The sequence below is a fragment of the Tupaia chinensis genome, unplaced genomic scaffold (genome assembly GCF_000334495.1).
Source record: "Tupaia chinensis unplaced genomic scaffold, TupChi_1.0 Scaffold000028_1, whole genome shotgun sequence".
NCBI lineage: Eukaryota > Metazoa > Chordata > Mammalia > Scandentia > Tupaiidae > Tupaia > Tupaia belangeri.
In genome coordinates, this window is record NW_006159458.1 from 1,432,751 (window position 1) to 1,460,401 (window position 27,651).

The 27,651-nt window shown below is 38.3% G+C and overlaps 1 protein-coding gene across 2 annotated transcripts in view; it reads left to right on the forward strand.

The window, feature by feature from the left end:
- The window catches only part of ERGIC2 (ERGIC and golgi 2), a 44,049-nt gene that overhangs the window by 5,951 nt on the left and 10,447 nt on the right, over nt 1–27,651 (forward strand). For both annotated transcript variants that reach the window (XM_006140249.3, XM_006140250.3), the window contains exons 2-8: nt 9,402–9,544; nt 10,968–11,076; nt 14,064–14,110; nt 16,936–17,006; nt 17,777–17,817; nt 23,025–23,123; nt 24,417–24,512. In XM_006140249.3, coding sequence (XP_006140311.1) covers nt 9,439–9,544; nt 10,968–11,076; nt 14,064–14,110; nt 16,936–17,006; nt 17,777–17,817; nt 23,025–23,123; nt 24,417–24,512 — 569 coding nt within the window. In that variant the 5' untranslated portion in view covers nt 9,402–9,438. The remainder of the gene's footprint in view (nt 1–9,401; nt 9,545–10,967; nt 11,077–14,063; nt 14,111–16,935; nt 17,007–17,776; nt 17,818–23,024; nt 23,124–24,416; nt 24,513–27,651) is intronic.

Below are 27,651 nucleotides of genomic sequence, written 5' to 3' on the forward strand. Positions count from 1 at the left end.
GTATATTATTCTCAAATTTTTGGGCCATTTTCTCAGTCTTTGATGTGGATTTTTCTAGACCAGCAATTTTCTCTTCTACCTCTGAGATTCTATTTTCTGTATGATTTAGTCTGCTTTTAATACTTTCAAGGGAGATTTTGACTTCCTGTATTATAGACTTCATTTCTAACAGTTCCATTTGATTCTTTTGTAAAGTGTGTAATTCCTCTTTTAGATCTTGCAAGAATTTCCTCATCTCCTGGAACTCGTCAGCTTCTTTCTCCTTCCTCTTTAGCAGTTCATTGTCTCTCTTCTCTTCCATTTCTGTTAGCTTCACCATTATGAATGCTCTAAATTCCTTATCAGACATTTCCATGATTTTCACCGAACTGCTTGTGGATGAAGAAGAGTTATTCTTTTCCCTTGGAGGAGAGATATTTTCTTGCTTTCCCATATTTCTTGTGATCCGGCGGTGATTTCTTGTCATCTGATGGATGGTGTGTTTCTTTCAAATTCTTGAAGTTCAGTCTGAATGTTCAGGAGTAAGCAGAAATAGGTGATCTAGAATCTCTTTGCCTTTCTGTTGTGATTGCTGGTGCAGCAGATTCAATAGGTATTGAGGAATATTTTAACCCTAATTGTATTTGGATGTTTAGCTACAGTGCCCTTAGATCCGTTTAGAAACACAATAAATGGATATTGGAGAGTGGAGAGACAAGAAAAAGGAAAATGAAAAAGAGAGAAACAACAAAAAAAGAAAAAAATTGTAATTGCTGTTCTGTTTTTCTTTAAAAAAAAAATCACAAAATATTAAACCGCACGTTGTGCATACCTAGTTTGCAGTAGCCATGAGGAATCTTCTTCTGAAGGCCTGGCCTCTCCTGCCTGGGTGGGAGGACCAGAGGGGATTATTAACAAGATAAAAAGTGGAGCTGAGAGCAAGAGAAAAACTTTACCTTTAAAAAAAATTGTAAAAAGGAAAAATTACAAAAAAATGAGAAGACAGAAGCAGGAAGAGACAGAATCAGAAACACAGAAACAGAGATAGAAGCCCAGAGGGGCTCCCTACCATGCTAGCTTGTTTGCTGGAGGCTGAATTATCAGTAGAAAATCTTCATTTCTCGTGTGCCCTGAAATACCTAGGTCTCAGGAAGCATGAGGAATCTTCTTCTGAGGGCCTGGCCTCTCCTGCCTGGGTGGGCTGAATATTTTCTTATACTGCCAACTATTGGGTCATGGAAAAGTCATGACACCTTTTTGTGTAGAAAAATATATCATGACTTTTCTGATGACAAAATGTACATTAAATATTGAAGCAGGACTGGTTTTCTGGTGCAGAGGTTCAAAAGACCTGTTCAGATGAAGCCAGATCCCACGTGGTAACCACTGTTCGAATCCCTGAGCTGATCAGCCAAAAACATGCTGGGCATGTGTGTGCCAGGATCTGATGGGATGGAGGACTGGAGGAGGGGACCAGCCCTCGTGGAGGATGCTCATGTCTCTTTCTCTGTTTCTGTGCTTCTCTTACACATATGCACATGCTTGTATCCTGTCATTTAAAAAAAAAAAAAAGCAAAAATCAAAACTAGAGGGACCAGCAGATGGCGTAATGGCTATGTTGTTGGACTCCCATGTAGTTGACCACGGTTTGAGTCCTAGACCCAGTGGCTTAAACTCACACTGGGCGCATTTGTGTGCTTGCCCAAGATCCTGAGAGGAGAATGGAGGAGAAGGGATTGCAGCGTGGACATCCCCCCTGGGGCGTGATTTCTTGCTTCTATCTCTCTGTCTCTCTCTGTCTTTCTGGAGAGAGCAGACGTACTGTAGCAAAAACCTCTCAAAAAAACAAACAAACAAACAAAAACCTAGAAAGTGATAAATTGTTTCTGCATTTTTGTTTGGAGAATTCAAATTAATTGAGCAAACTGTAAAAAGTTTATGAGTTATATATCAATTTGGGCAAAGCCTCAGTAGACTCATTCAAATGGGTACAGTCATGAAATACAGGCTGTATGATGTTACTTACAGTGAATGTTAATATAGTCTGTGTTCCAGCATGGAAAGTTGGTTCTTGCTCAGTTTTTCAAAGTATTGTTGGGTGGTGCCAGGTGGTGTAGTGATTGGGGGTGCTGGACTCCTATATGGCCAACTGTGGTTCGAGTTCTAGATCTGTCGGCTTGCTTTCTCACTTTCCCTCTTTCTCTCACTCTGTCCCTCTCTGGTCAAATTAAAAATAAGTAAATAAATAAAGTTAAATAATTCTTTAAAAAAAAGGTATTGTCTTAGTCTATACTATTATTAGTGATTTCTTGAGTTTGTTTTTGTTTATTTTTAAGAGAGATTTTTTGCTGTAGGGTGTGTACACTTACCATAGAGACAGAGAGACAGAAAGTGAGAAACCACCCCCCCCTCCCCCGAGAGTTGTCCACGCTGCAATCCCTTCTCCATTCTCTTAGGATCTTGAGTGGGTACACAAGCACACTTGCCTGGCTCGAATTTTAAGCCACCTGGTTTGGGACTCGAACTGCAGTTGACTACGTGGGAGTCCAGTGTTTGTTTATTTTTTTGAATCATTAAAATTGTTTTTAATTGGCAGTAGATGCCGGAGAGAGACAGCAAGAAACCATCCTCAATAAGGGGCCGTCATGCTGTAGTCCTCCTTCTTCCATCTCTCCCTCTCACCATGGCTGCATGTGGACCTGGTCTGTTCTGAAGCCTCCAGGCTTGAACTGAAACTGCAGTTGGCCACGTGGGATCTGTCTTCCCCTGCACGGTGCTTGACCACTGTGCTGTGGAGCCAGCCTGTGTTTTTTTTTTTCCACATGTTAGACAGTTTAGGAGAGACATCAAAGAAAACAGATGATTTACTAGAGATTGTAAAGGTGTGAATAGCGGCACCAACCGATGGAATCTAGTGCAGTGGCTCCTAAATTTTTAAATTTTATAGGTTAGTACAAGTAAGTATATCCATAAAGAAAAAACATCGAAGGGTTGGTTTAAGGGCTGACTTCAAAAAAGACTGATTAAAAACCAAATTAGAGTTTTTAATTTGGCTAAATAAGTGTATCCAAAAATATATATTTAAAAAGCTCCTCTTTGTCTACTTTTATTATTTTCTAAAGGAAAGGATATTTTGATACATGGAAAGGAAGAAAATAATCTTAGAATAAAGGGCAGATTTTTTTTTAGTTGAATAAGTTTATCTTTAAAATTTTTTTCTCGTTGTTCTTGGTTTTGTTACTGAGGTAGAGACTAGAAAATTTTGTCACAGCGTGACAGTGACTTCTGGGAAATACTTCTAAAATATTTCTAAGTATTGGGTAGAGGCGAATAGAGTGGGGATGGGAGCTCTCGAGTTGGGTAACTGGAAGGAGTCCAGGAGTTTGAGAACACCAGTGAAAATGAAAGCCAGATCTGTCCTAGTCAAAGGATAATTCATTCTGCTCAGAGAGGAAACCCATGTTTTCCATTTTAAAGGTGGAGTGATTCTCAAAGTTGAGAGAAGCCAAAATGCAGCCTTGCTTGTGGGTGGCTTTGCATTGAATTAAGGTGGAAATCATTGGAATAAAGTGATGGTTAAACTTATGTGGTAAGAAGATTTGATTATGGATGAACGCCATAGGATCCTGTGTTCCTGGGAGGACGATGGAATGGGGAAGAAGAGATCCACACTGAATGATCCAGGTGCAGAAGTCATTAAGGCCCTTACAAGTGTAACCAGATGTCAGGGAAAGATGTCAACAAGTTCTAAAGCGAGAGCTGCTGTGTGCTGTGGTTCGGAATGTAGACTCTCGGACCAAGTTGCTTGGGACCAAATCCAAGTTCCAGCACCTGCCATGTAGCTCTAGAAAATTATTTGATCTGTGCCTAGTTTTCTTATCTATAAATAGAAATAAAAATAGTATCTGCTTCAAGCTCTCATTTAGAAGATTAAGTGAATTAGTATATGAAGGGCTTGGAATACTTGGCACAAAACATAAAAGTAAGATGAATTCTAATTATGTAGTGTATGTGTCAGCTGTCAACTTCTAGGGAAGGGAGGCTTGAAAATGGAAGAGATGGTTGAGAAATGTGAAAACTGTGATACTTATTTACCCCGTGAATCTGAGAAATGAAGTAAGAATTGGGAATTACCAGCAGGAGAAAGTCTGGTGTCATAAAGAGAGTAGACTTGTTTTTAGAAAAACTAGATGTTGTGGGACTAGCAGTTAGCATAATGGCCACGTTGCTGAACTCCCATGTAGTCGACCGCGGTTCGAGTCCCGGACCCAGCAGCTTAAACTCACGCCGGGCACGTGTGCGTGCGTGCCCAAGATCCCGAGAGGAGAATGGAGGAGAAGGGATTGCGTGAGGAGAAGGGATGGTGTGGCCATCCTCCCTGGGGGGTGATTTCTCACTTTCTGTCTCTCTGTCTCTCTCTGCCTCTCTGGCCAGCGCACGCGCCCTATAGCAAAAAAAAACACAACACAACAAACAAACAAAAGACCTCTCCAAAAAAAAAGAAAAAAAAAAGAAAAGCTAGACGTTGTTAGGACACTTGTTCATGTGAGAACAGTGGCTCTACAGAGTGGCAAGTAGTAGAATTAATTTCTTGGAGGTAGATTCATGCTGAGCATACAGGGCTGAGGCAGGGAGGAGCAGAGTGGTTAGGTTCTCCATTCTAGAATAGGATGATAATCTTGGAGAATAAGGTTGAGAAAGCCAGAGACTGAAGGGTAACCAAGTGAGATCTGCTAGGTAGACTTTTAAGGAAGAAGTGCCAAATTATATGTATTGTTAGGAGGGCTTTTCTGGAGAGGTTTTTGCTATAAGGTGTGTGCGCTCGCCAGAAAGTCAGAGACAGAAAGTGATAAATCACCCCCCGGGGGGATGGCCACACCACAATCCCTTCTCCATTTTCCTTTTGGGATCTTGAGCATGCATGCACATGCGCCCAGTGTGTTTAAGCCACCAGGTCCGGGCCTCCAACTGTGGTCGATTACATAGGAGTCCAGTGACATAGCCATTATGCCAACTGTTGGTCTCTTGTTAGAAGACTTTTAAAACTAGCTGGCTGCCATAACTGTATACTTGTATATAATTTAAAATAGAACATCTATAAAGTTAATACAAAAATGCGACATTATAGACAGTTTGGGAAATACAAAAATCTTTGTGGATGTATTTTTATGTATTCACTTACCCAAGTATTACACTTTGTTGGTATTTGAAGGATGTGCCTCTATGAGTGTTTCTGGGGAAATGTCTATCCTTCCCTCCCTCAATAAATAAATATTGAATATCTGCCGTGCCAAGCATTGGAGAGACAAAGATCAAGTTAGACTTGATTTGTACCCTAACAATCCAGTAGAGAAAACAGAAAACGAGACGAGCAGTTAGAAATATTGTGGTAAAGGTACAGTGTTCTAGGAGCATAGATTTTTTTCAGAGCTATGAAAGGTTACCCCCATGCCCCCAAGGGATAGATAGTAGACCAGGACCTGAACTGTAAGTAGGAGTTAGTCAGATGGAGCAGGCTGGGACGTGAAGAATGAATGGAGTTCATCAGATATAGAGGTGAAAGGGTGGGTAGGGGGAGAAAGACTATTTCTGGCAGAGAGAACAGTGTATTTAAGGAACTGAAAGTGATTCAGTGTGGCTGAACTAGTATGAAGAATTGAGTTTGAGGAGAGGTAAGCAAGACCTAGCTTTTAAAGGACTTTGTAAATCCTGTTAGGACAGACTACACTTTGAGTAATGGGAAGTTATTCAAAGATTTTAAGAGAACTATTATATGATCAGAATTATGTTTTTTAAAAATTTCATTGTAGTACAAAGAAAGAATTAAAGAGTTGAAGATTAGAAGTTAAAGCAATTCAGTGATAGACTGTGGCAGCTGGGACTGGGATTCTGCTAAGGATGTTCTCAATGGCCTGAAGAGAGGACAGATTTTAGAAATTCAGGAAGCGCATTAAGTCTGAGTATGTGGCCCATGTTTCTGCTAGTGCAGTGGAGTGCATGATTCTGTTAACTGAGGGGGTACAGAAGGAGGGGTAGTTTTGGGGGGGATAACATTCATTTTTGGACTTCTTGATTCTGAATTGTCTTTGGAATGTTCAAATTAAAATGTAATAGAAACCGAGGAGATATACTTGTTAACAGAGGGCTTTGGGATGGGAGTAAAGATTTGGGAGGAATCAACCTGTAGATGGAAATGGAAGGAATGGGAAATGATTTCGGGGAAAGTTGGAGGTGGGAAGGCGGGTCTAGTGCAGTACTGAGGAAGTGAGCCAAAGAGAGTCTTAGAGGTAGCTTGAAAATTAGGAATGTAATAGCGTGTAAGTCAAGGTAAGAGACTGTTTCAAGAAGAAGAGGAAGTGATGAACAGTATGTTTTTCTCAAAGGTGAAATTAGATAAGGCCTAATAAGTGTCCATTTGTGGGAGGCTGCGCACCAGCGAATATCACTGGTTTCTCAAAGAGCAAACAATTACACAATGCCAAAAGCCATGATTGGCTTCCCTTCAAAACCTCACCTTCAAAACCATACTCTGATTGGCCAGTAGAATCCCTCAGATTTGCATATCCGGCACCTCATGATTGGTCCACAAAGCAACCAATCATAACCCACCTTTTACAACCAATCATAACCCACCTTTTACAACCAATCACGGCCCACTAACATATGTATAACCACGATCCCTGGCCCACAATCGCCAGACGACCCTGAAGAGCCTGAAGAGTTGTAACACCGCATCGTCTCCAGACCACCCTGAAGACCCTGAAGAGTTGTAACACTGGATCGTCTCCGTGCTGCCCACAATAAACGGACGACCCTGAAGAGTTGTAACAGTGCGTCGTCTCCGTGTTGTAACACTGTGCCACTCGTCCTGGCTCTCACTCCTTCCCTCAGGAAACCTGTTTGACTGTCCCCCCTGGGTCAGGACATCCATTGCATTTAATAGTGAAGTTGTGTGACCAGCAGTTAGCGTAATGGCTATGTCGCTGGACTCCCATGTAGCCGACCGCGGTTCGAGTCCTGGACCTGGTGACTTAAACTCACGCCGGGCGCGTGTGCGTGTGTGCCCAAGATCCCAAGAGGAAAATGCAGGAGAAGGGATTGCGACGTGGCCATCCCCCCGGAGGCGGGGGATCACTCACTTTCTGTCTGTCTCTGTCTTTCTGGAGAGCGTATGCACCCTGTAGCATAAACCTCTGAAATATATCTATATCTATCTATCTATCTGTATATTTTTTTTAAAAAAGTTGTTAATGGCCTTCCTGCGAGCAATTTTAATTAAGGGGTGAGAGTGGGGTCAGGCAGTAGTCACAGCAGGTGAGTGGGGATGGCTCTTTTTAAATTTTTTCTTCCCACTTTTAGTATAGGCATGCTACCGGAGATACGTAATTGGAGTTGGACCTGAGTTTAGGGGAGAGCTTTGTGTTACTTTAAACCTTAGAGACATGAACATATTTAAGTTCGATCAGAAGGAATGAGTAGAAATTCAGAGAATGAAGGGCCAGTCTTGGTGCAGTTACCACTAAGCAGTTAGAGAAAATACATTTGATTACTTTCTCAGAGCTGAACAAACTTAAGGAGAATGGCTTTATGCTAATATTCAGAAGCTTAATTCACAAATAACTAGTTTTGTAAGTGACATGGAAATCAGAAGCTGTCATCTTTTACTTTTTCTACATGATCTTTTTTTTTAGGACATGTGTGTACATGAGAAGCAAAATCATAATCCAAAGGCTACTTTGTGAGCAAATGAATCAACTTACAAATGCTTTCAACTTCACTTCAGGGCCGTAGCTCCCTGTGGACTGATTAGTAGTGTCCCTAGTTAGAGCTTCTCTTGTTTGGACATGATTACTGCTTGTTTTTGCTTTTCTGACCCTCTTCCTCCATGAATGCCCTTTCTATAGCTAGTTCTTCCTATATTTATCCTGCCCATTTGTTTTCAGCCCTAAAGTCTAATTTCTTCCAGAAACATTCCTTTTCTTACAGTGACTTCTGCAACCGTCTGATTTATTCTGCTGTGTTTAATCTACTTCTGTGTTGATTATATTAATATTAATGCAACTCTGATTCCTAGAAATCTTTGAGTATCACTTAGTATTAAAAAAACTTAAACAAATTACTTGAGAGTTCAGTTATCATTTATTGTCTTTGTAGCATTTTAAATGGAAATAGTGTTAAAAAGGAACAGCAAGCAGCCAGGTTTTAATACACATATTGAAATACCTTTATGAAATAGATAATTTGGAAAGTCTGAAATTATGTAGACAATGAAAATTCTATAGTGTACTTTTACCGTTTTTGTGTATATACTTTGAGTTTGTTTCCTATGTCTGTGATTTATAGGCTTTGCAAAGTTCTTGATTCCCATTTTTTTTTTTTTTTTTTTTTTTATAAAACTAGGACCTGGGGCCAGCAGGTGGCGTGGTGGTTAAGGGTGCTGAACTTCCACATGGATGACTACGGTTCAAGTCCTGGACCTCGTGGCTTGCTTTCTTACTTTCCCTCTCTCTCTCGCTCTGTCTCTCTCTGGTCAAATTTAAAAATAAATAAATAAACTTAAGATAAAAAAAAATACTCGGACCCATCTGGCTTTCTAGTTTCTTCTTCTTAATGTGTTATAAATATTTTTCATGTCATTAGATATTTTCATATGATTTTCAGTGATTACATAGCTTAAGACCTCTTCATTTGCCATAATTTGTATATTGGATAACATGAGATTGTTTTTGTCTTCAATACTTAAAATAATACTGTGAGAAATATCTTCGTAATCAAACTTGTTCACTGCCCATGTTAATGCTTTGGAATACATTCCTAAAAAGGAATTTACTTACTTAGAAGAGGAGTGATAAATATTAATATTCTTGTTATTAATGTATAGACATGCTATTTTACTTCACTGTCATCCATTATTTATTTTTTTAAAAAATTATTTATTTATTTATTTAATTCCAGTTGTTATTATTCTTTGTTAATTTGAACAGAGAGAGAGGGAAAGGGAAAGCGAGAAATCATGCTGCCAGATCCAGGACTCAAACCACAGTCAGCTATGTGGGAATCCAGCACCTTTAACCACCATGGCACCTGCTGGCCCCATCATCCATTATTTTTATGTATTTGTCAATATAACGAGAAAAACTTTAAATTTACTTATTTAAATATAGCTATGATGAATTTCTTACTCTTTTGTTGTTGTCACTATTTAAAGTGCATGTGCAAGTTACCATTTATTAGTAGTTTTTGTCAAGGTGCCAGTGGAGAAAGGAGTAGCGTGTATTATATTTTGTTTTGTTTTTGTTTTTTCTCTCTCTCTCTCTCTCTCTCGAGGAATGAGAATGCTAAGTCATCCTAAGGACATTTGTCACCTTTCCTAGAATAAAATCTCTTCAGAGGATTTACATATTCATTTATTTATTCTTTAGCATGACCATATGAAGGAAAAGGAAGGTTTTCCTGAAGATGAGGCGACTGAATCGGAAAAAAACTTTAAGTCTGGTGAAAGAATTGGATGCTTTTCCAAAGGTTCCTAAAAGCTATGTAGAGACTTCAGCCAGTGGGGGTACAGGTGAGTGCCAATTCAAATTAAAACTCTGTCAGCAAGTGCAATTTCTGAGTGATCCAGTCAACAACATATAGAAATGTAGCCATGAAGAACTTACCAGTGAATTGTGCGGTACCTTTTTATCTAATCTGTCTGTCCTCAAGTTATACATTTTGCCCTGGTTTTATTTTTATTTATATTCTCTTCAACATCCAACCTGGTACCTCCAGTGTACTTGGAAGTGTTTATTATTAAAACACCAGTGAACAAATTGAGTCAATTTTCTTGCTTTGGTGCCTTTTAGTTATATATGAATACATTGAAGCTATTTTGGTTAAGAGTAAATCTGTATTTACATTATTAAAAAAAGTCTTCAACTTCACATTACTATTAAGAGCACCATGAGGAGGGGTAGGTTAAGAGCTTAGACTTTGGAACTAAACTATCTGGATTGAAACCCACCTCTGCCTCTCCTATGTGACCTCAAGGAAGTTACTCAGATCTGTGTGTGCCTTAGATTCTTCCTCCACGGTATAGGAGTAATATTAGCATTTACCTTTCAGGGTTCTGTATCAGTTAAGTTAGCTAATATTTATAAAATGTTTAAGAGCAATACCTGGTAGTACAGATAGAAGTATTTGTTAAATATATATTAATAATGAAATACGTAAGAAAAATATGTGACCATAACAGTATTTTTACTATTATTTCTTTGCCCATGAAGAGCTAATGTAATATTTCCTGTAAGACATTTTATTTGGTAAAATGTGTAATAAGTTGCTTTCTATTTTTAATTGTGATTGCTTTGTTAATGAAAATAGCTCAAGTTCTTGTTGCACAACCAATTTTAAATGTGTTTTGAGTAGCATATGCTAGTTTTTTTAAATTTTTTAATTTTTTGTCAGATCTTCTATTCCAGAGTATAAGATAAATGAGGTGGTTGCTTAGGAGACTGCAGAGTCAAAGAGAATTTTATTAGATACTTGAGAATGTTATTGAGTTTCTGACGCACAGAAACTTCTCAAGATCTAAGAAATTAGGCTAGTATTTTGTTTGTTTTAAATTGGGCAATAGGGATGGATGCATTCTTAAAAATGAGGATAATATTTTGTAATTTGTACTATAAACATGCTTTCATCATTTATTATGTCTGTCACACTGCTATATATAAAAAAATTTTACACCTTGAAGAATTTTTAAAATTGAAGAAAAAAATGCTTTCTTAAAGTACAAATATTTGTGTTCATATTTGTGCCTATTACAAGTTTGTTTATCAGCTGTTTTAGAAAAAAATCTATAATAAACATCTTGAAGAAAAATCTTCTATAGTATTCATTTAAATGGTAATCGTATTAGACTTTTTTGCTAATTTTAATAATTTTAATGTGTTCTGTTATTTACTTTTTTCTGGTTCTTTTAACTTTTTCTTTTGTGTTGGATTTCTCAGTTTCTTTAATAGCATTTACTACTATGGCTTTATTAACCATAATGGAATTCTCAGTATATCAAGATACATGGATGAAATATGAATATGAAGTAGACAAGGATTTTTCTAGGTAACTTTTTTCTTTATAAAAAACATTTAGATTCAAATTATTTTAGAAAGAGCATATGTTTAAGAAAAGTCTTACCTTTTATATTTGGTTTGTTTTAGTTCTGATAAAATAGTTCTGAAAAATTCTTATTAATTGCATACATTAGGTGAAACATTTTAAAATAGGTTCTCTGATTCCATATACACTTTTTTCTTTTTTTAAGAGACATTTTTTGCTATAGGGTGCAGGCACTTGCTGGAGAGACACAGAAAGAGAGACAGAAAGAAAGAAAGAAATCATTCCCCACGGGGGATGGCCATGCCACTATACTCTCTCCTCTAGTCTCCTCTTGGGATTTTGGGCACACATGCGCTCACACTCAATGTGTTTGAAGCCACTGGTTCCAGGATTTGAACGTGAGCAACCATGTGTGAGTCCACTGACGCCATCTGCGGATCTTGAATATGTACTTGTTTAAAAAGGTTATGAGGGGACCAGCAGTTAGAGTAATGGCTATGTCGCTGGACTCCCATGTATATTCTACCACGGTTCGAGTCCTGGATCTGGTGGCTTAAACTCACGCTGGGCGCATGAGCGTGCGTGTCCAAGATCCCGAGAGGAGAATGGAGGAGAAGGGATTGCAGTGTGGCCATCCTCCCTGGGGGATGATTTCTCCTTTTCTGTCTGTCTCTGTCTGTCTTGCGAGCCCTATAGCAAAAACCTGCCCTATAGCAAAAACCTCTCCAAAAAAAAAGAAACTGTTTACTTTTTAGACTGTGATCTGTGCAAGTTCAAAAATAGATTATTTAAAGATACATTGTGTATACTCAGAACTTCATTCCTACAAACTCTATTGAAGATAATTTTTGTTTTAAACCTCTGAAAATGTAGTGCCTTCACATTTATTCATTTGTATTATTTGGATTCTTTTTATTGCACGGACAGTAACAGGTTTATAATATTAAGATTGTATTAGATAAGGAGAGATTTAGTCCTCGATTTCAATTCTAGCTTTGCCATTCACTAGCTTCTTGATTTTGGTGAAGTTACTAAAACTGTTGTCTGTTGTGTACTTTTGTTTTCCTTTTTATAAGATAGAGGTAATAATTATAGTGTCTTCTTACTGGTGTTTATGAGAATTAAAGTCAACATTTGTAAATTGCTGAGTAACATTGGACAAGTCACACAAATGACTTCTTTTGGTCTCACTTTCTTCATCCATAATGTGACTATTAAAGAGATCATTAGTTTTTAAGGAATTTGTTGTTATATTTCTTTTGTTTTTATCACCAATAAAACATTTGTTTTTTCTAAACAAAGTCTTGTATTCACCACTTAAGCATGTGGGAAAGCCAGAAGCCTGTCTACTTGGCATCCTCCTCCGCTTCCTACAGCCTCTCTGAGCCTAAAGTCCAGCGTTGTCTGGAGCACAGTTAAAATTCTAGACAACTTTAAAGTTATGAAGCTCTAAAAATCTGGAATTCCTTTTTTTAAAAAAATTTTTACAAGAGGGTATTTGTGTTTGCTAGAGAGGTAGGAAGAGGGAGAGAGAGAAATGTGAGACAGCATTTCTCTGGGGGGATGGCCATGCTCTAATCCATTTCTTCTCCATTTCTCTTCTTGGGATTTTGGGCATACACATGCCTAGTATGTTTTTCAAGCCACTGATCTAATAGCAAACCATGCCATTGGTTTTGTGGGATCCAGCCACCCTAACCACCATATTGCTGGCTGACCATCTGTAATTTCTGTTGAAATCAGATGAAAATGATTATTTTATTTTTTTAAAGAATCATTTTATTTTATGTAACTTTATTTATTTTAATTTGACCAGAATGAGAGAGAGAGAGAGAAATTGAGAAAGGAAGCCGCCAGGTCTGGGCTCAAACTGCTGTCAGTCATGTGGGAGTCCAGTTCCCTTAACCACCATGCCACCTGCTAGCCCCCAAATCAGATGAAAATTATTAGAATGAAAGTTTTGATTGAAGATGCAGGTCTGAATTTGATTGTGCCCGTTCTGTTATTCACAGTGCTTAATTCTGGTATTTAAAAATTAGCTTGATTTGAACTGGTAATTTGAAAATAAGGCATTAGTTGGGCTTTTTAAACAGTCTGTGCAAAACCTTTAAACGTCAGATTATTTTTTCCTGGTATTTGATTGCGTGTATTCTGAGTTACATGGACGTAGTTTCCAGTTCACTGGTTGTGTGATCTTAAGCTAGGAATTCACACTGCCCTGAACACGAGTGGTTTATTTGAGAAAACTGAAGCATCTGCTGTATTGCTATGATATAGAACAGAGAAGATAATAGTGTAAGGTGTCTAGCATGTCTGATGTATGGTATTTATTTGATAGAGGAAAAAGACTTGCAATTCTTAATATTTGATTTGAAAGTTTCACTTTCTTAATGGAATATTCTGTGTAAAGGTTATGTAAATAGATGTTAAGTTTTTTCTGAATTGTTTGGTGTTATTGATCGTAAATTTACCAGTAAGTTAAAAGACACTGTGTTAAAATCCTGTGAAATCATGGGACCAGCAGTTAGTGTAATGGCTATGTCGCTGGACTCCCATGTTGTCGACTGCGGTTTGAGTCCCGGACCTGGTGGCTTAAACTCACTCCAGACACATGTGCGTGCGTGCTCAAGATCCTGAGAGGAGAATGGAGGAGAAGGGATTGCAGTGTGGCCATCCCCCCTGTGGTGTGATTTCTCGCTTTCTGTCTCTCTGTGTCTCTCTCTGTATTTCTGGCAAGCGCACATGCCCTATAGCAAAAACCTCTCAAGAAAAAAGAAAAAAGAAATCCTGTGAAATCTGATGGCCTATTAGAATAATCACACAATAAAATCTTTACTTTTCAAGTGTCTTTGATTTGGCTGTAACAAATGTAATTAAATTCTAATTGGCATAGTTTCTCCTGTTTGAAACCCTGGTTTTTTAAATAGGTAATTGATTTATATTTCTCATGAATTTGTAGTTACTAACTTTTACCTTTTTTTGACTTCTAGCAAATTGAGAATCAATATAGATATTACTGTTGCCATGAAGTGTCAATGTAAGTACACCCTCAAGTTGATGAACCTATATGTAATTCATGATTCAAATAATTGCCAATAAAAAGTAAAACCACTTACTAGATTTTACCATTTTTTTCTTTGCAATATTTACAGTTTTTACTGTGGTGGTATTTAATGACGCAGATTGGTTTACTTCAGTTTATATCTTTTAGTGTCTTCTCCATAAAGAGAAGAGAGTTAACTTTCATATTCAATTTTAAAAATGAGGAAATTTTTGTGAGAGTTCTAGTTTAGGCATATATTTTCTTTCTTGTTTAGAATTCCACAAGCATATCCTATTTTACTGACTATCCTTTACTCTTGCATTTTAAAATTAAGATCAAAAAAATTTTTTTTGAGGTTTTTGCCATAGGGTGCATGTGCTCACTGAAGAGAGACAGAGAGGGAAAATGAGAAATCACCTTCTTGGGGGGTGATCACACCACAACCCCTTTTCCCTCACTCTCCTCTCAGGATCCTGGACACAAATGCACACGTACCTGATATGAGTTTCAAGAAACCAAGTCTGGGATTCAAACTACACTTGGCCATGTGGGAACCCAGTACCTTAGCCACTACGCCACCTGCTGGCTCTGAGATCAAATTGTTTTAAGTTAATAGTAATAAGGAGCCTTTTTCTGTTTTCTTGACTGGCTTCACTTCATTATACTGGTGGAAGTTAAAAAATAATACTACACCAGATAGATAATGCCTAAATCAGTATTGCTTTTAAAAATAAGATGCTGGGCCAGCCCCATAGACAGGTAACCAGATCTCACATGGCTGACTTGCCCCAGTGGCTTGAAAAACTATGCCAGGCATGTGTGCATATGTTTGTTCCCCAAACCCCAACAGGATGGAGAAATGGAGAGGGGATTGAGGCAGAACCATGTCCCACTGGAATGTACTTTCTCCTCTCTTTCTCTGGCAAGAATATATGCCCTCTGGCAATTAAAAAATAGAATGCTTTTATGTGAAAAATATTTTTATAGTTAACTGCTTAAAAAGTATTTTAGGATTGATAATTTTACCCAATTAAGGATATTAGTTTCTGGGAAGTTTTTCTTCAAAACAATTTGAAATTATTTTTTCTTTTCTTCTCTATTGTTGGGGAATAGCAGAAAAGAAATCACTTCCCAATGGGGCATGGTCACACCACAATCCTTTCTTCTTCATTACGCATCCTGTCAAAATTTGGGCACGTACTGAGACTGGCAGATGGCATAATGGTTATGTCACTGGACTCCCACGTAGTCGGCTGTTATTCAATTCTCAGACCTGGCTGCTTGAAACTCACGCTGGGCACGCATGCGTGCGCTCACGTGTGTGCCCAGAATCTTAAGAGGAGAATGGAGGAGAAGGGATTGTGGCGTGGCCATCACCCCCTGGGAAGTGATTTTTCACTTCCTGTGTGTTTCTCTATGTCTCTCTGGCAAGCGCGTGCACCCTATAGCAAAAAATTTCTCTTAAAAAAAGAAAAAAGATTTTGGGCACATGCCTGGCATGTGCCAGGACTGGGATTTGAACAGTGGTTGACCATGGGGGAATCTAGCTCTTTTAATCACTAGGCTACAGGGCAGGCCCAATCATTTTTTCTTTTGTATTTTAATGTTAGTGGTTTAAAGAAAGAAAGAAGTATTTTAGGAACCAGCAGTTAGTATAATGGCTATGTCATTGGACGTCCATGTAGTTGACCACGGTTTGAGTCCTGGACCCAGTGGCTTAAACTCACTATGGGCGCACGTGTGCGTGCATGCCCAGATCCCGAGAGGAGAATTGAGGAGAAAGGATTGCGGTATGGCCATTGCCTTTGGGGGGGGGGTGATTTCTCGCTTTTTGTCTGTCTGTCTCTGTCTTTCTTTCTTTTTTTGGAGAGGTTTTTGCTATAGGGCTTGTGCTCTCTCCAGACAGAGAGAGATAGAAAGCGAGAAATCACCCCCCGGGGGTATGACCATGCCACAATCCCTTCTCATCCATTCTCCTCTCGGGATCTTGGGCATGCACGCACACGTGCCCGGCCTGAGTTTAAGCCACTGAGTCCAGGACTCGAACCACAGTCAACTACGTGGGAGGCCAGTGACATAGCCATTACACTAACTGCTGGTCCCGGTCTGTCTCCGTCTTTCGGATAAGCACATGCGCCCTATAGCAAAAACCTGCCCTAAATGCCCCCCCCCCCAAAAAAAAGTTTGTTATATCTAAATTTTTAAGAATTAATTTAATACTAAATACATCCTATTTGCCTTATTTGGGATGTTTGAATTGCATTAACATTTTAGTCTTTTTGAATTAAAATTTCTATATATTGCCGCAACCCCTTCTCCATTCTCCTCTCAGAATCTTGGGCACATACACACATGTGCCCAGCATGAGTTTAAGTCACCAGGTCCAGGAGTTGAACTGCAGTCAGCTACATGGGAGTCCAGCAACATAGCCATTATGCCAACTGCTGGTCCCTGCCTTATGATCTCTTTTTAATCTCTAAAAATAATTCTTGTCATTAATATTTTGTTCAGCTATTTAGAACTGGTTTCTTAAGAAATTGTGCAAAGTTCTTCAATTCAGTAAAATATTATATATGTTATTTACCATGGGAGTCTGAGTTCTCTTTTTTACTGAACAAGAATTAGAAAAAGCATTACTAAATTGCCATAATCTCCACCAAAGCTATATAATGCTACTTACTGTTTTAACTTAGAACAAATAAGCAGTATAGAAAAGTGAGTCTATGTACTTAAGTTTTCTGTTAGACATCATGTGTTTATGTCAAATATGGTTTAGTTCTGAGCATAGAATGTAAAACTTCTTTTTTTTTTAAATGCAGATGTTGGAGCAGATGTATTGGATTTAGCAGAAACAATGGTTGCATCTGCAGATGGTCTAGTTTATGAACCAGTAAGTTTGATTCACATGGTTTTTGAAATAGAGGCTTTGAGGAATTGTACCCTTGAAGACAGTTTTGATATTTGCTTTTAGCTTTGTCTGAGTTTTCATGTAATTTTTTCATTATTTCAAAAATACTCCATATTCTTTGTTAAAGCATTTAGTGTTTGGGTGGGAGGGGGCAGTTATGTCTAGTACCAAAGCCTTGGGATAACTGTTGTTAATATTTTGGACAAGTATCTTAAGTCTGTTTTATAACCTTGGTTTTATTTTATGTGTTTTGTTAATGCGTCCTAATAGTTTTTTTCTTACAGTTGCTATAGTGATGAATTTTTCTTCTTTTCCTCAAATAATTTGGAAACTCTTATGTATATCCTTTTACAAATTTAAAATAATTACTTTTTTAATCCTTAAAAATTACTTTTTTTTTTTGGAGAGGTTTTTGCTATAGGGCGTGTGTGCTTGCCAGAAAGACAGAGAGAGAGAAAGCGAGAAATCACCCCCCAGGAGGATGGCCATCTTACATGAATGATAGATTGCTGGTTTGCATCCATTCCTATAAATGTGGGTAGCTGAACAGAAGAATATTTGTAATTAGTAAAAATTTCTTTTTTATTTTTGAGTAAAAATACCACATATGAAAATTTGATAGTTTGACTTAGACTAAATGTAAATCATGAATGTTTGTTAATAATAAATAAAAAAACATATTTCTTCTCAAAAAAAAAAGGTTGTGATGTGAAAACTAAGAGAATTTTTTATTTTTTTATTTTTTATTTCAGGCAATATTTGATCTTTCACCACAGCAAAAAGAGTGGCAGAGGTAATAAGCTAACAAAGTATTGTGGTCCATAGATCATGTTCTGTCTGTTGTAAACAGACAGAAATGGGGTAACACATTTCTCTAAGAATTTCCTTGGATGAATTATTAAAAGAACTTAATATATAATCTTTACAATTTAAACTATGAGATTTTAAAATTGTGTGGTGCTAGCAGATGGCATGGTGGTTAAGGCACTGGACTCCCATATAGCCACCATGGTTCAAGTCCTGGACCTGGTGGCTTTCTTTCTTTCTTTCTCTCTCTGTCTCTGTCTCTCTCTGGTCAAACTGAAGAATGATGATAATAAAATTAAATAATTCTTTAAAAAAATCTCATGTAATGTTTTCTCTAGTAAACTTCAAATCACAAGTACATTTTAGTTTATATTTAAAATTTTCTTAACTTTGAGAATATTTAATTACAGAAGTAGTAATACATGATCATTGTTTCTGATACTCAGTAAACAACCTGGAACCTAATTCTTTATGAACATGTGTGTGTGTACACATGTATATTAAGTGTCCAAAAAGTTTATAGAAATAAAAGTTTTTAGAAATAGAATTTTTCTTTTAGGGAGCTTTAACATTTTTGTCATGCTATATAGTCTTTCAAAATATTGTTTCACTGTATGAGAGTGTTTATCGCTCTACACTCCCATCACCAATAGCAGGTATACTCAGAATACCCGGTATATCCCAACTTTTTTTTTTTTTTTTTTTTTCAATTTTTACTGTAGGGCGTGTGCACTCTCCAGAGAGAGACAGAGAGCGAATAGGGGGGAAGGCGGGAAATCACTCCCCAGGAGGAATGGCCACGCTGAAATCCCTTCTCTTCTAGTTTCCTCTCAGGGTTTCAGGCACGTGTGTGGCCAACATGATCTTTAAGCTACCAGGGTCAAGATTCGAATCATGGAGCCGACCACATGGGATACAATGCCTTAACTTCCGTGCCACCTGCCAGCCCCTCCCCACCCTTTTTAAAATTTTTTATTTTGTCAGTTTGGTGGGTGGAAATTGGTATCACACTTATTTAATTTGCATTTCTTTATGAATCAATTGAATAATTGTATTTGTATTTTTTTGTGAAATTGCTTTCTTATTATATGCCCATTTTGCTGGGTTAGTTTTTTTCTCTCTTATTATTGCCATACGGCGTGTGTGCTTGCCGGAGAGAGACAGACAGTGAGAGAAAGTGAGAAATTGCCTATCTCTCCTGGGGGAATGGCCATGCTGCAGTCTCTTCTACCCCATTCTCCTCTTGGGATTTTGGGCACACATGTACACGTGCCCCATGTGATTTTCAAGCCACTGAGTCCAGAATTGGAACCGTGGTCCACTTTGTGGGAGTCCAGTGCCCCAGCCACCATTTATCTGCTGGCCCCTTTTTCTTAAGACCCCTCTGTATATTAAAGAATTAGTTCTTTGATATAAATTCTTCTCCCACCTCTGTGTATTACTACATTTTTATTTCTGGTTTTCAGACTATGTCTTGCACCTAACAAAGCTTTACTTAATTTAAGACTACTACCAAAATTTAAAAAAAAAATTTTTTTTGAGATAATTTTTGCTATAGACCATGTGCACTTGCCAGAGAGATAGAGACCGAGAGACAGAAAGTGAGAAATCATCCCCCAGGTGGTATGACCATACCGCATTCCCTTCTCCTCCATTGTCCTCTCCACATTTGGACACCTATACACACATCCAGCATGAGTTTCCAACTGCTGGGTCCAGGACTCTCATTGCCTCCAAAATAAATTTTTTTTAAGTCTTTTCGTATTTTTTTAAAGAGTTTTTTTTTTTTTTTTTAAAAAAAAAAAAAGAGGTTTTTGCTATCGGGCACGTATGCTCCCCAGAAAGACACAGAGAGACAGAGAGAGAGAAAGTGAGAAATTACCCCCTAGGGGGTATGGCCACGCCTCAATCCCTTCTCCTCCATTCTCCTCTCGGGATCTTGGGCACGCACGCACACACGCCTGGCGTGACTTTAAGCCCCAGGTCCAGGACTCGAACCGCAGTCGACTACATGGGAGTTCAGTGACATAGCCATTACGCAAATTGCTGGTCCCAAGAGTATTCCTCTTTTAAGTGTCAGTTTCACCATTTGCTGAATTTTAGTATGAAAGTTGAAATCGAATGTGGTATAACAACACAGTGACTGTTAGATATCTTTGGGCTTGTAGTGTTTTTAGTAGAAGGCTGTCCAGAGATTAAATATTAGTTTAATTAAATCTGGAAGTGTTAAAATGGGCTGTCTCCTTTCATCTGGGATTTTCTTCAGTGTTCAAGACTGGGAACGGAGATTATGTTTTTACTGTTAAAATGAGAGAGATTTACAGGGCCAAACAGTGGAATAGTGGGAATGCAACTGGACCCACGTGGAGAGGTCCTCTCTCCCTTGAGTATGCCAGGCCTGTGCTGTCTCTGCTCTGGAACAGCTTGGGGTGGTTGAGAGACAGGACTCTTGGGGGTAACCTGTCTGTGTCTCTCATGGAGGAAATAAAAGATTTTTCTTGGTACTGGAGTTTTCAACATACCTTCATGAATGGAATGTAGCCTTGGGTATTTATTGGTGTCTTTGAGATGGAAGTTTCTTTTATGTATATACACATGTAAGCGCTCACACATGTGCATGTACATACACACATACACACACACATGCACATACGTATACACACAGTTTGGTGTCATCAAGATTTTTGACTACTGCCCAGCATCAAAAGTTGAAATACAAGACACAAAAAAATATGATGCTTCCAATTTCTGCTGACATCGCCTCCAATTATTTTTAGTCATTGAATGTATAAATCAGAAATAAAATCTGACTTTTTGAAGTTCCATAGATCACATCATATTCTACTTCTAAACAGATTTTTTTTTTTTTTTTGGAGAGGTTTTTGCTATAGGGCGCGTGCGCTCGCCAGACAGAGAGAGACAGAGAGACAGAAAGCAGGAAATCACCCCCCAGAAGGGATGGCCATGCCGCAATCCCTTCTCCTCCATTCTCCTCTCGGGATCTTGGGCACACACGCGCCCGCGCCCAGTGTGAGTTTAAGCCACCGGGTCCGGGACTCGAACCGCGGTCGACTACGTGGGAGTCCAGCGACATAGCCATTACGCTAACTGCTGGTCCCTAGCAGATATTCTTGAATAGCTTTTGAATGGCTACATCTTTCTGAGTAACATACATACAGACATGTTTTTTACTTTTAGAATTTGGTGAGAGATTTAAATTTAAATTGCTGTTCTACTTTCTTAAAATATTTAGAATACCAACTAATTTCTATTTAGTAATAAATTTCAAACCTTGAATCTAGCTCATTAGCTGCTTTGTGTGTGTGTGTGTGTGTGTGTGTGTTTAGATTTAAGATTTATTCCAAACTACATTGACGGTATAGCTGTGACTAATTTTACATAAGCCTGTTTTACCAGTGTTTTAGGTGGGTGGTGTCTGCCTTATTTCCCACTTGTACTTCTTGAAAATATTTATTTTGTCATTATGGTGGGAGGTGAAGTATTATCAGATTTACATGTGGTTAAGTACCTACATTTGTGTATATTTTTTTTCTCCACACACGTATGTAAATATACACACATATATATACACACACACACGCACACATATATATGCCGATTTTGCTGGGTGTTTTTTTTTTTCTTATAACAAAGGACTGACTAATTTTTTTAATGTACAAATGGTTTTTAAAAGTCAAGGGGAAAACCAACCCAGCAAAATAGGTATACAGCAAGAAAGCAGTTTCACAAAAAATACAACTAAGGGGGGAGCCAGCAGATGGTGTGGTGGTTAAAGCGCTGGATCCCACATGGCTGACTCTGTGGTTACAGTCCCAAACAGGACAGCTTGAAAATAATGCCATGCATGTGTGTGTTTGTGCCTAAAGTCCTTAAGACAGAATGAGAGAGAAGGGGTTGCAGCATGACCATCCCCCTGGTGGGGAGATTTCTCATTTTCTTCTGTCTCTGTTTCTCTAGCAAGCACACATGCCCTATGGCAAAAATCTAAATAGATAAGGAAAGAAAATATATTTGTGATATGACACATGACAACATGCCCCATTATTTGCATCCCGTACCAGAGTGGTTCCTTCGTTATAATCAGTGGCCCTACGTTGACCCATCAGCAGCATCATCTAAAGTCCGTAGTCTGAACTGTGTGAGTCCATCTTGGTGGTGTGTATTCTGTGAGTTTTAACACATATATAATGACATGATCCGTTGTAGATACAGAATGGTATCTACCAAACAGAAAGTATGGAATTACCTTAAACATCCTCCATTCACTGCTCTCAGCATCCTCTGTTTTCCACTAATTCACTCCTCCTTCCCCGTGTGTAATTTTTATGTTCACTGAGTTTGAATTTACCATGAATGATTTGGGATATTGGTTACAGATACAGAAATGAGGAAGGTGAAATAGGACTACATCTAATCATACAAAGTTATTTTTAAAAGGTTTGAGAGATAACACGGTCCCGTCAACTAAGTGTTGAAGAGAGGAAAGGTTTTATTGTTCTTTGTTGTTTGGAATAAATACTTTTATTAGTTACTGTGAACATAGAATTTTATAAAAATTGTCAAGTGTCTAATTTGTTCTTTGTATAATAGATGTATTTAAAAAGAAATCTAGGGACCAGCAGGTGATGTAGCTGTTAAGTCACTGGACTCCCATATGGCCAACTGCTGTTTGAATCCTGGACCCGGTGGCTTGAAGCATGCCAGGCACATGTGCGTGCATGTCCAAGATCCTGGGAGGAGAATGGAAGAGAAGGGATTGTGACATGGCCATCCCCTCTGGGGGTGATTTCTTTCCCTTTCACTGTCTCTCCCTCTTCTTCCCATCCCCCACCATGAGTGCACATGCCCTAAGGCAAAAGCCTCTAAAAAAGAAAAAAAAAGAAGTAATCAAAGGAAACTTTATACTTTATTTTAGAATTATTATTTTTTTCTAGATGGGCATGCAGCCAGTGTTTTTCAAGTTACCAGGTCTGGGACATGAACTGTGTAGTTGGCCATGAGGGATCTAGCTACCTGAACCACCATGAATAAAATTTTGGACCTGGAATAAAATTTTGTAATAATAAATATATTGCTTAGCTAAGTCAGCTCACCGTTGTTACTTTTTGCTAAGTATTGGCTCTCTGTTTGTGCCTTGCTGTCTTTCTAAACTGTTGTTTGTGTTATATTTAGGATGCTTCAGGTGATTCAGAGTAGGCTGCAAGAAGAGCACTCACTTCAAGACGTGATATTTAAAAGTGCTTTTAAAGGTACAACTGCACTTCCCCCAAGGTGAGATGCATGTGTTTAATGTACACCTATTTATCATGAATTCACTTTTACATCCTCTCGGTATCGGTTTACCTTTCTGAATCTTGTATTTCTTAGAGAAAGTGAACTTTGTACGACGACAGTGTTTTTACTCATAAATTTATACTGTATGATTTTGATCAGGTTTACTAGATGTATTATTTCATGTTCATTTAATTAATTTTCTCTTTTCTGTGTGTGGTATACTGTCATAAAATCATACTAGGTTTTAACAAATTAGTTGCATTTGCTATTAGGAGACTATATAAAAGTTGTTCAGGAGTTTTGTTTTTTCTCTTTTTCTTCTTTTTCCTTTTTTTGGAGAGATTTTTTTCTTATTGGGCGCTTGCGCTCGCCAGAAAGACAGAGACAGACAGAGAGATAGAAAGCGAGAAATCATCCCCCCCAGAGAGGACGGCCTCACCGCAATCCCTTCACCCCTATTCTCCTCTCGGGATCTTGGGCACGCACGCACATGCGCCCAACATGAGTTTAAGCCACGGGTTCCAGGACTCTGTGGTCGACTACGTGGGAGTCCTGCAACATAGCCATTTTGCTAACTGCTGGTCCCTCTCTTTTTCTTGTATAGATTAGAATAGCCAGTATTTGGAAGTGATTTAATTATAAAAATGATAAAATTAAAAAACATGCAGAGGTTTTTCATTAACTTAGGAAGAAGATATTATCTGTTTGAGCTTAGATAGCATGTCTTTCCCTTTCCTCCCTGCTATTGTGGCAAAAATAGATAAAATATGTCTTATTAGTTGCAAATGCAACTAATTCTTTTGTTTTTTATATGATTTTGGTTGTTGGACTTATTCTTCTTGTTAGATATGAAGAACCACTGAGTTTAAAATGTATGTAAATATAACAGACATGCAAAAATAATTTAATTTTTTCCCCATTTTGCCCATGTATTTTTAAAAATTATTATTTTTTAGAATTTTATTCATTCATTCATTCATTTTAATTTGACCAGAGAGAGAGACACAGAGAAGGAAAGTGAGAAAGCAAGCCTCCAGGTCTGGGACTCGACCTGTGGTTGGCCAAGTGGGAGTGTCCAGTGCCTTAATCACTACGCCACCTGCTGGCCCCTACGTGTATGATTTTTAGAAGGATATTGGTTTCAGAGAACTGCTGTTCTATTTTTAACATTTAGAACATTACTGAAAGTCAACCTTTAGTAATTTTTTTCTCTGCTAATAAATTTCTCATGACAAAATGTTAACTCTATTGAATGCGCTTTAATAATCTTAATGTATCTTGTTTTAACAGAGAAGATGGTTCATTACAGCCTCCAGATGCATGCAGAATTCATGGTCATCTGTATGTCAATAAAGTAGCAGGGAATTTTCACATAACTGTGGGCAAGTATGTTCTTTTCACTTATTGAAATATTTTAGATAAGATTGGAGCTTGGTTAAAAGTAAATTCTTTGTTAGTCAAATATACATAGCTAACTATTAAAGCAGTGCTTAAAATGTGCACGCATAGGACCAGCAGGTGACATAATGGTTACATCCTGGACTCCCACATAATTGACTGCAGCTCGAGTCCTGGACCTGGCTACTTTAAACTCAGGCTGGGCACGTGTGCATTCATGCCTCAAAAATCCTGAGAGGAGAATGAATTGCGGGATGGCCATCACCCTTGGGCGGTGATTTCTCACTTTCTGCCTCCCTGGCAAACACATGTACCCTATAGCAAGAATCTCTTCAAAAGAAAAGAAGAAGAAAGTGCATGTATTTTTAAAGTCCTGCAGTTGATGTTTGGGACTTCAGTTTGAGCATAAAGAAGACTACTTACTGTAAAACTACTTCAGACAATGAAGCCTAGTGGTCCAGGAAGCTGGCCTCCACATGGCCAACTGCGTGGTTGAATCACGGGCATGGCAGCTTGAAAAACACACTGGGCACGTGTGCGAGTGTGGGCCCAAAATCCCGAGAGAGAGAAGTGGAGACGGGATGTGGCATGACCACACCCTGTCGGTAAGTGCTTTCTACATCTCCCCTCTCTGTCTCTCTGGAAAGCACACACACTTTGGCAAATTAAAAACAAAAACAAAACTACTTTAAAACAAAAGTAAGTCAGTTGTGTAATATTATTTTTTATTAAAATGAGTGAACCATTAGGTAACTAGGAAGTGAAAACTTCTACTTTTCACGTTTTTTTTTTCTTTTTAAAGAGAGGGATTTTTTTTTTTTTTTTTTTTGCTATAGGGCATGTATACTTGCTGGAGAGACAGAGACAGACAGAAAGCAAGAAGTGATCCCCCAGGGGGATGTCCACATTGTAATCCCTTCTCTATTCTCCTCTTGGGATTTTGGGCATGCATGTACATGCACCGGCATGAGTTTTAAGCTGCTGTGTCAGTGGTGGACTGTGTGGGAGTCCAGCGACCTAACCATTACACCATCTGCTGGTCCCTACTTGCCAGGTTTTAGTAGCCAGAGAGCTCTTGCCCTAGTCATTTTGTTTTGTTTTGTTTCACTTTTTGGTGATTTTCATTAAAATGTAATCCCAAATTCCAGACAAGTATTATCTGGAATGAACTTTAATTAGATAGACGTTAAAGAAAAATATCAGACCACCTCCCTTCATGAGCAGTATTCAGCACAGAAATTCTCATGTAACAAACACTTGATGAATTTCTGTGTAAATAAATAGATCTTTCCATCCCTGCCTCCTCCTCTTTTCCATATAGATTTGTTGTGCTGAACAATTCTTCATGGGAAGACCTTTTTGTGTACTTGATGTGTGTAGACTCCCATGCTAAAAAAGGATGAAATAGGGAAGAACAGCAAGGGGTTTTGCCCTTATGGTGCTGACATTGTATAAGAGAACCAAATTTTAAACAACACGTTAATACTGACCTGAGAGTAGAAATATCGAGGCTGTAAGGGAGAAGTGTGGCTGATAAGAGACTGTATGACCAGCTCTGCAAATCAGTAGAGGCTTCACTGAGGGAAACCTATGGACGTCTGTGGAGGATTAAGAAATTAATATATAAAGGAGAGGATGGGCATATAGCAGGGGAGGATGTGAAGATTTTTTTAAATATAGTTGTTCAAAAAGTGAGCTCATGGATGGGCTGGGTCTGTAATACAGTGGTTAAGGGTAGAACGTCGGAAACTGTATTCTACATGACTGACTCAGTTCAAATGTCTGTGACTTGAAAAACAAGCTGGGCACATTTGAGTGCATGCCCCTAAATCCTGACAGGATGAAAAATGAAAGAAAAAAGATTTCGGCATGACCATTCTCCATTAGAAGGTAATTTCTCTCTCTTTCTGGCCAGTGCACATGCCATCTGACAATTAAAGGAAACGAAAAGAAAACTCATGGATGCATATTTTGAAAAAAACTTGACATGGATTTTAAATTGTTTTGCACCAAAATAAACTCAGTTTAATTCCATTTTTCATGAATTTCTTGAAGTTCCCTTGTAGCTAGACTTTTATGAAAGTTATTTCACAAAATGATCATATCAAACTTTTGTTGTTAATGTTTTGTTCATTTGTATCCTTCTTGAGGGAGCGACCAGAGAAGCAGGCAGGCAGACAGCACTCCTGACAGGGTCTTGATGCTATGATTGAACCTAAGCCAGACCGGATCACAGGCCTGTGTATATCTGGTGTACTCTGGGAGGTCTCTGGAACAAACCCGGAATCTCCCATGTGGTCGGCCTTGCAGTGTTGTGTTTTTACCACTTGCCACTGTACAACCCCCAAACCGATGTTTTCTTTTGCCATCCCTTTTTAAGATAAGGCCTTATTGATTTGTCGTTATTGCCAGGACACATTCCGCCCATTCACCCTAGTCTGTTTTTGAAAGCTTCGATGTTCTCTGTCGTAGAATTAACAAATGATAGTTGACTCAAAATTTAGATTGTTGTTGTACCTTTGCATACAAAGAGTATCCTAGTCCAAAGTTTACTCAGAAATTTTGACAATTTTGTATAACCTTTTATGTAAAGCACATTCCCTGTCTCCTAATTTTACCTCTGTCCCAGGTGATAATTTGTAGTATCAATAAGAGTCTAATTGGGGGACCAGCAGGTGGCACTGTATCTCATGGCTTGCTTTCTCACTTTCCCTCTCTATCTTTCTCTGTGTCTCTGGGCAAATTACAAAAATAGTAAAATAAAATAAAATAAAATAATAAAATATAAAAAAAATAAAATATTAAATAAAATAACACTTTAAAAAAAAGAGTTTAACTGGATAAGCTTTTTATTTGTATCTTATCTCAAGGATATCTTATGTCCCACCCCTCATTTTTTGGTTTTAGGTTTGTTAAGCTCAATATTGATTTTTTATTTTAATGCCAGAGGACACATGCATGTGCGAGAGAGAGAGAGAGAGAGAGAGCTGTCCCCTGCCCCCAATTGGGGTTTGGTCCCACATAATCCTCTTAGCCCCATTCCTTCTTCATGTCAGGATCCTGGGCATGTGTGTATACTTGCACTGGGTCCAGGATTTGAAACACACAGTTAACCAGGTGGGATTCA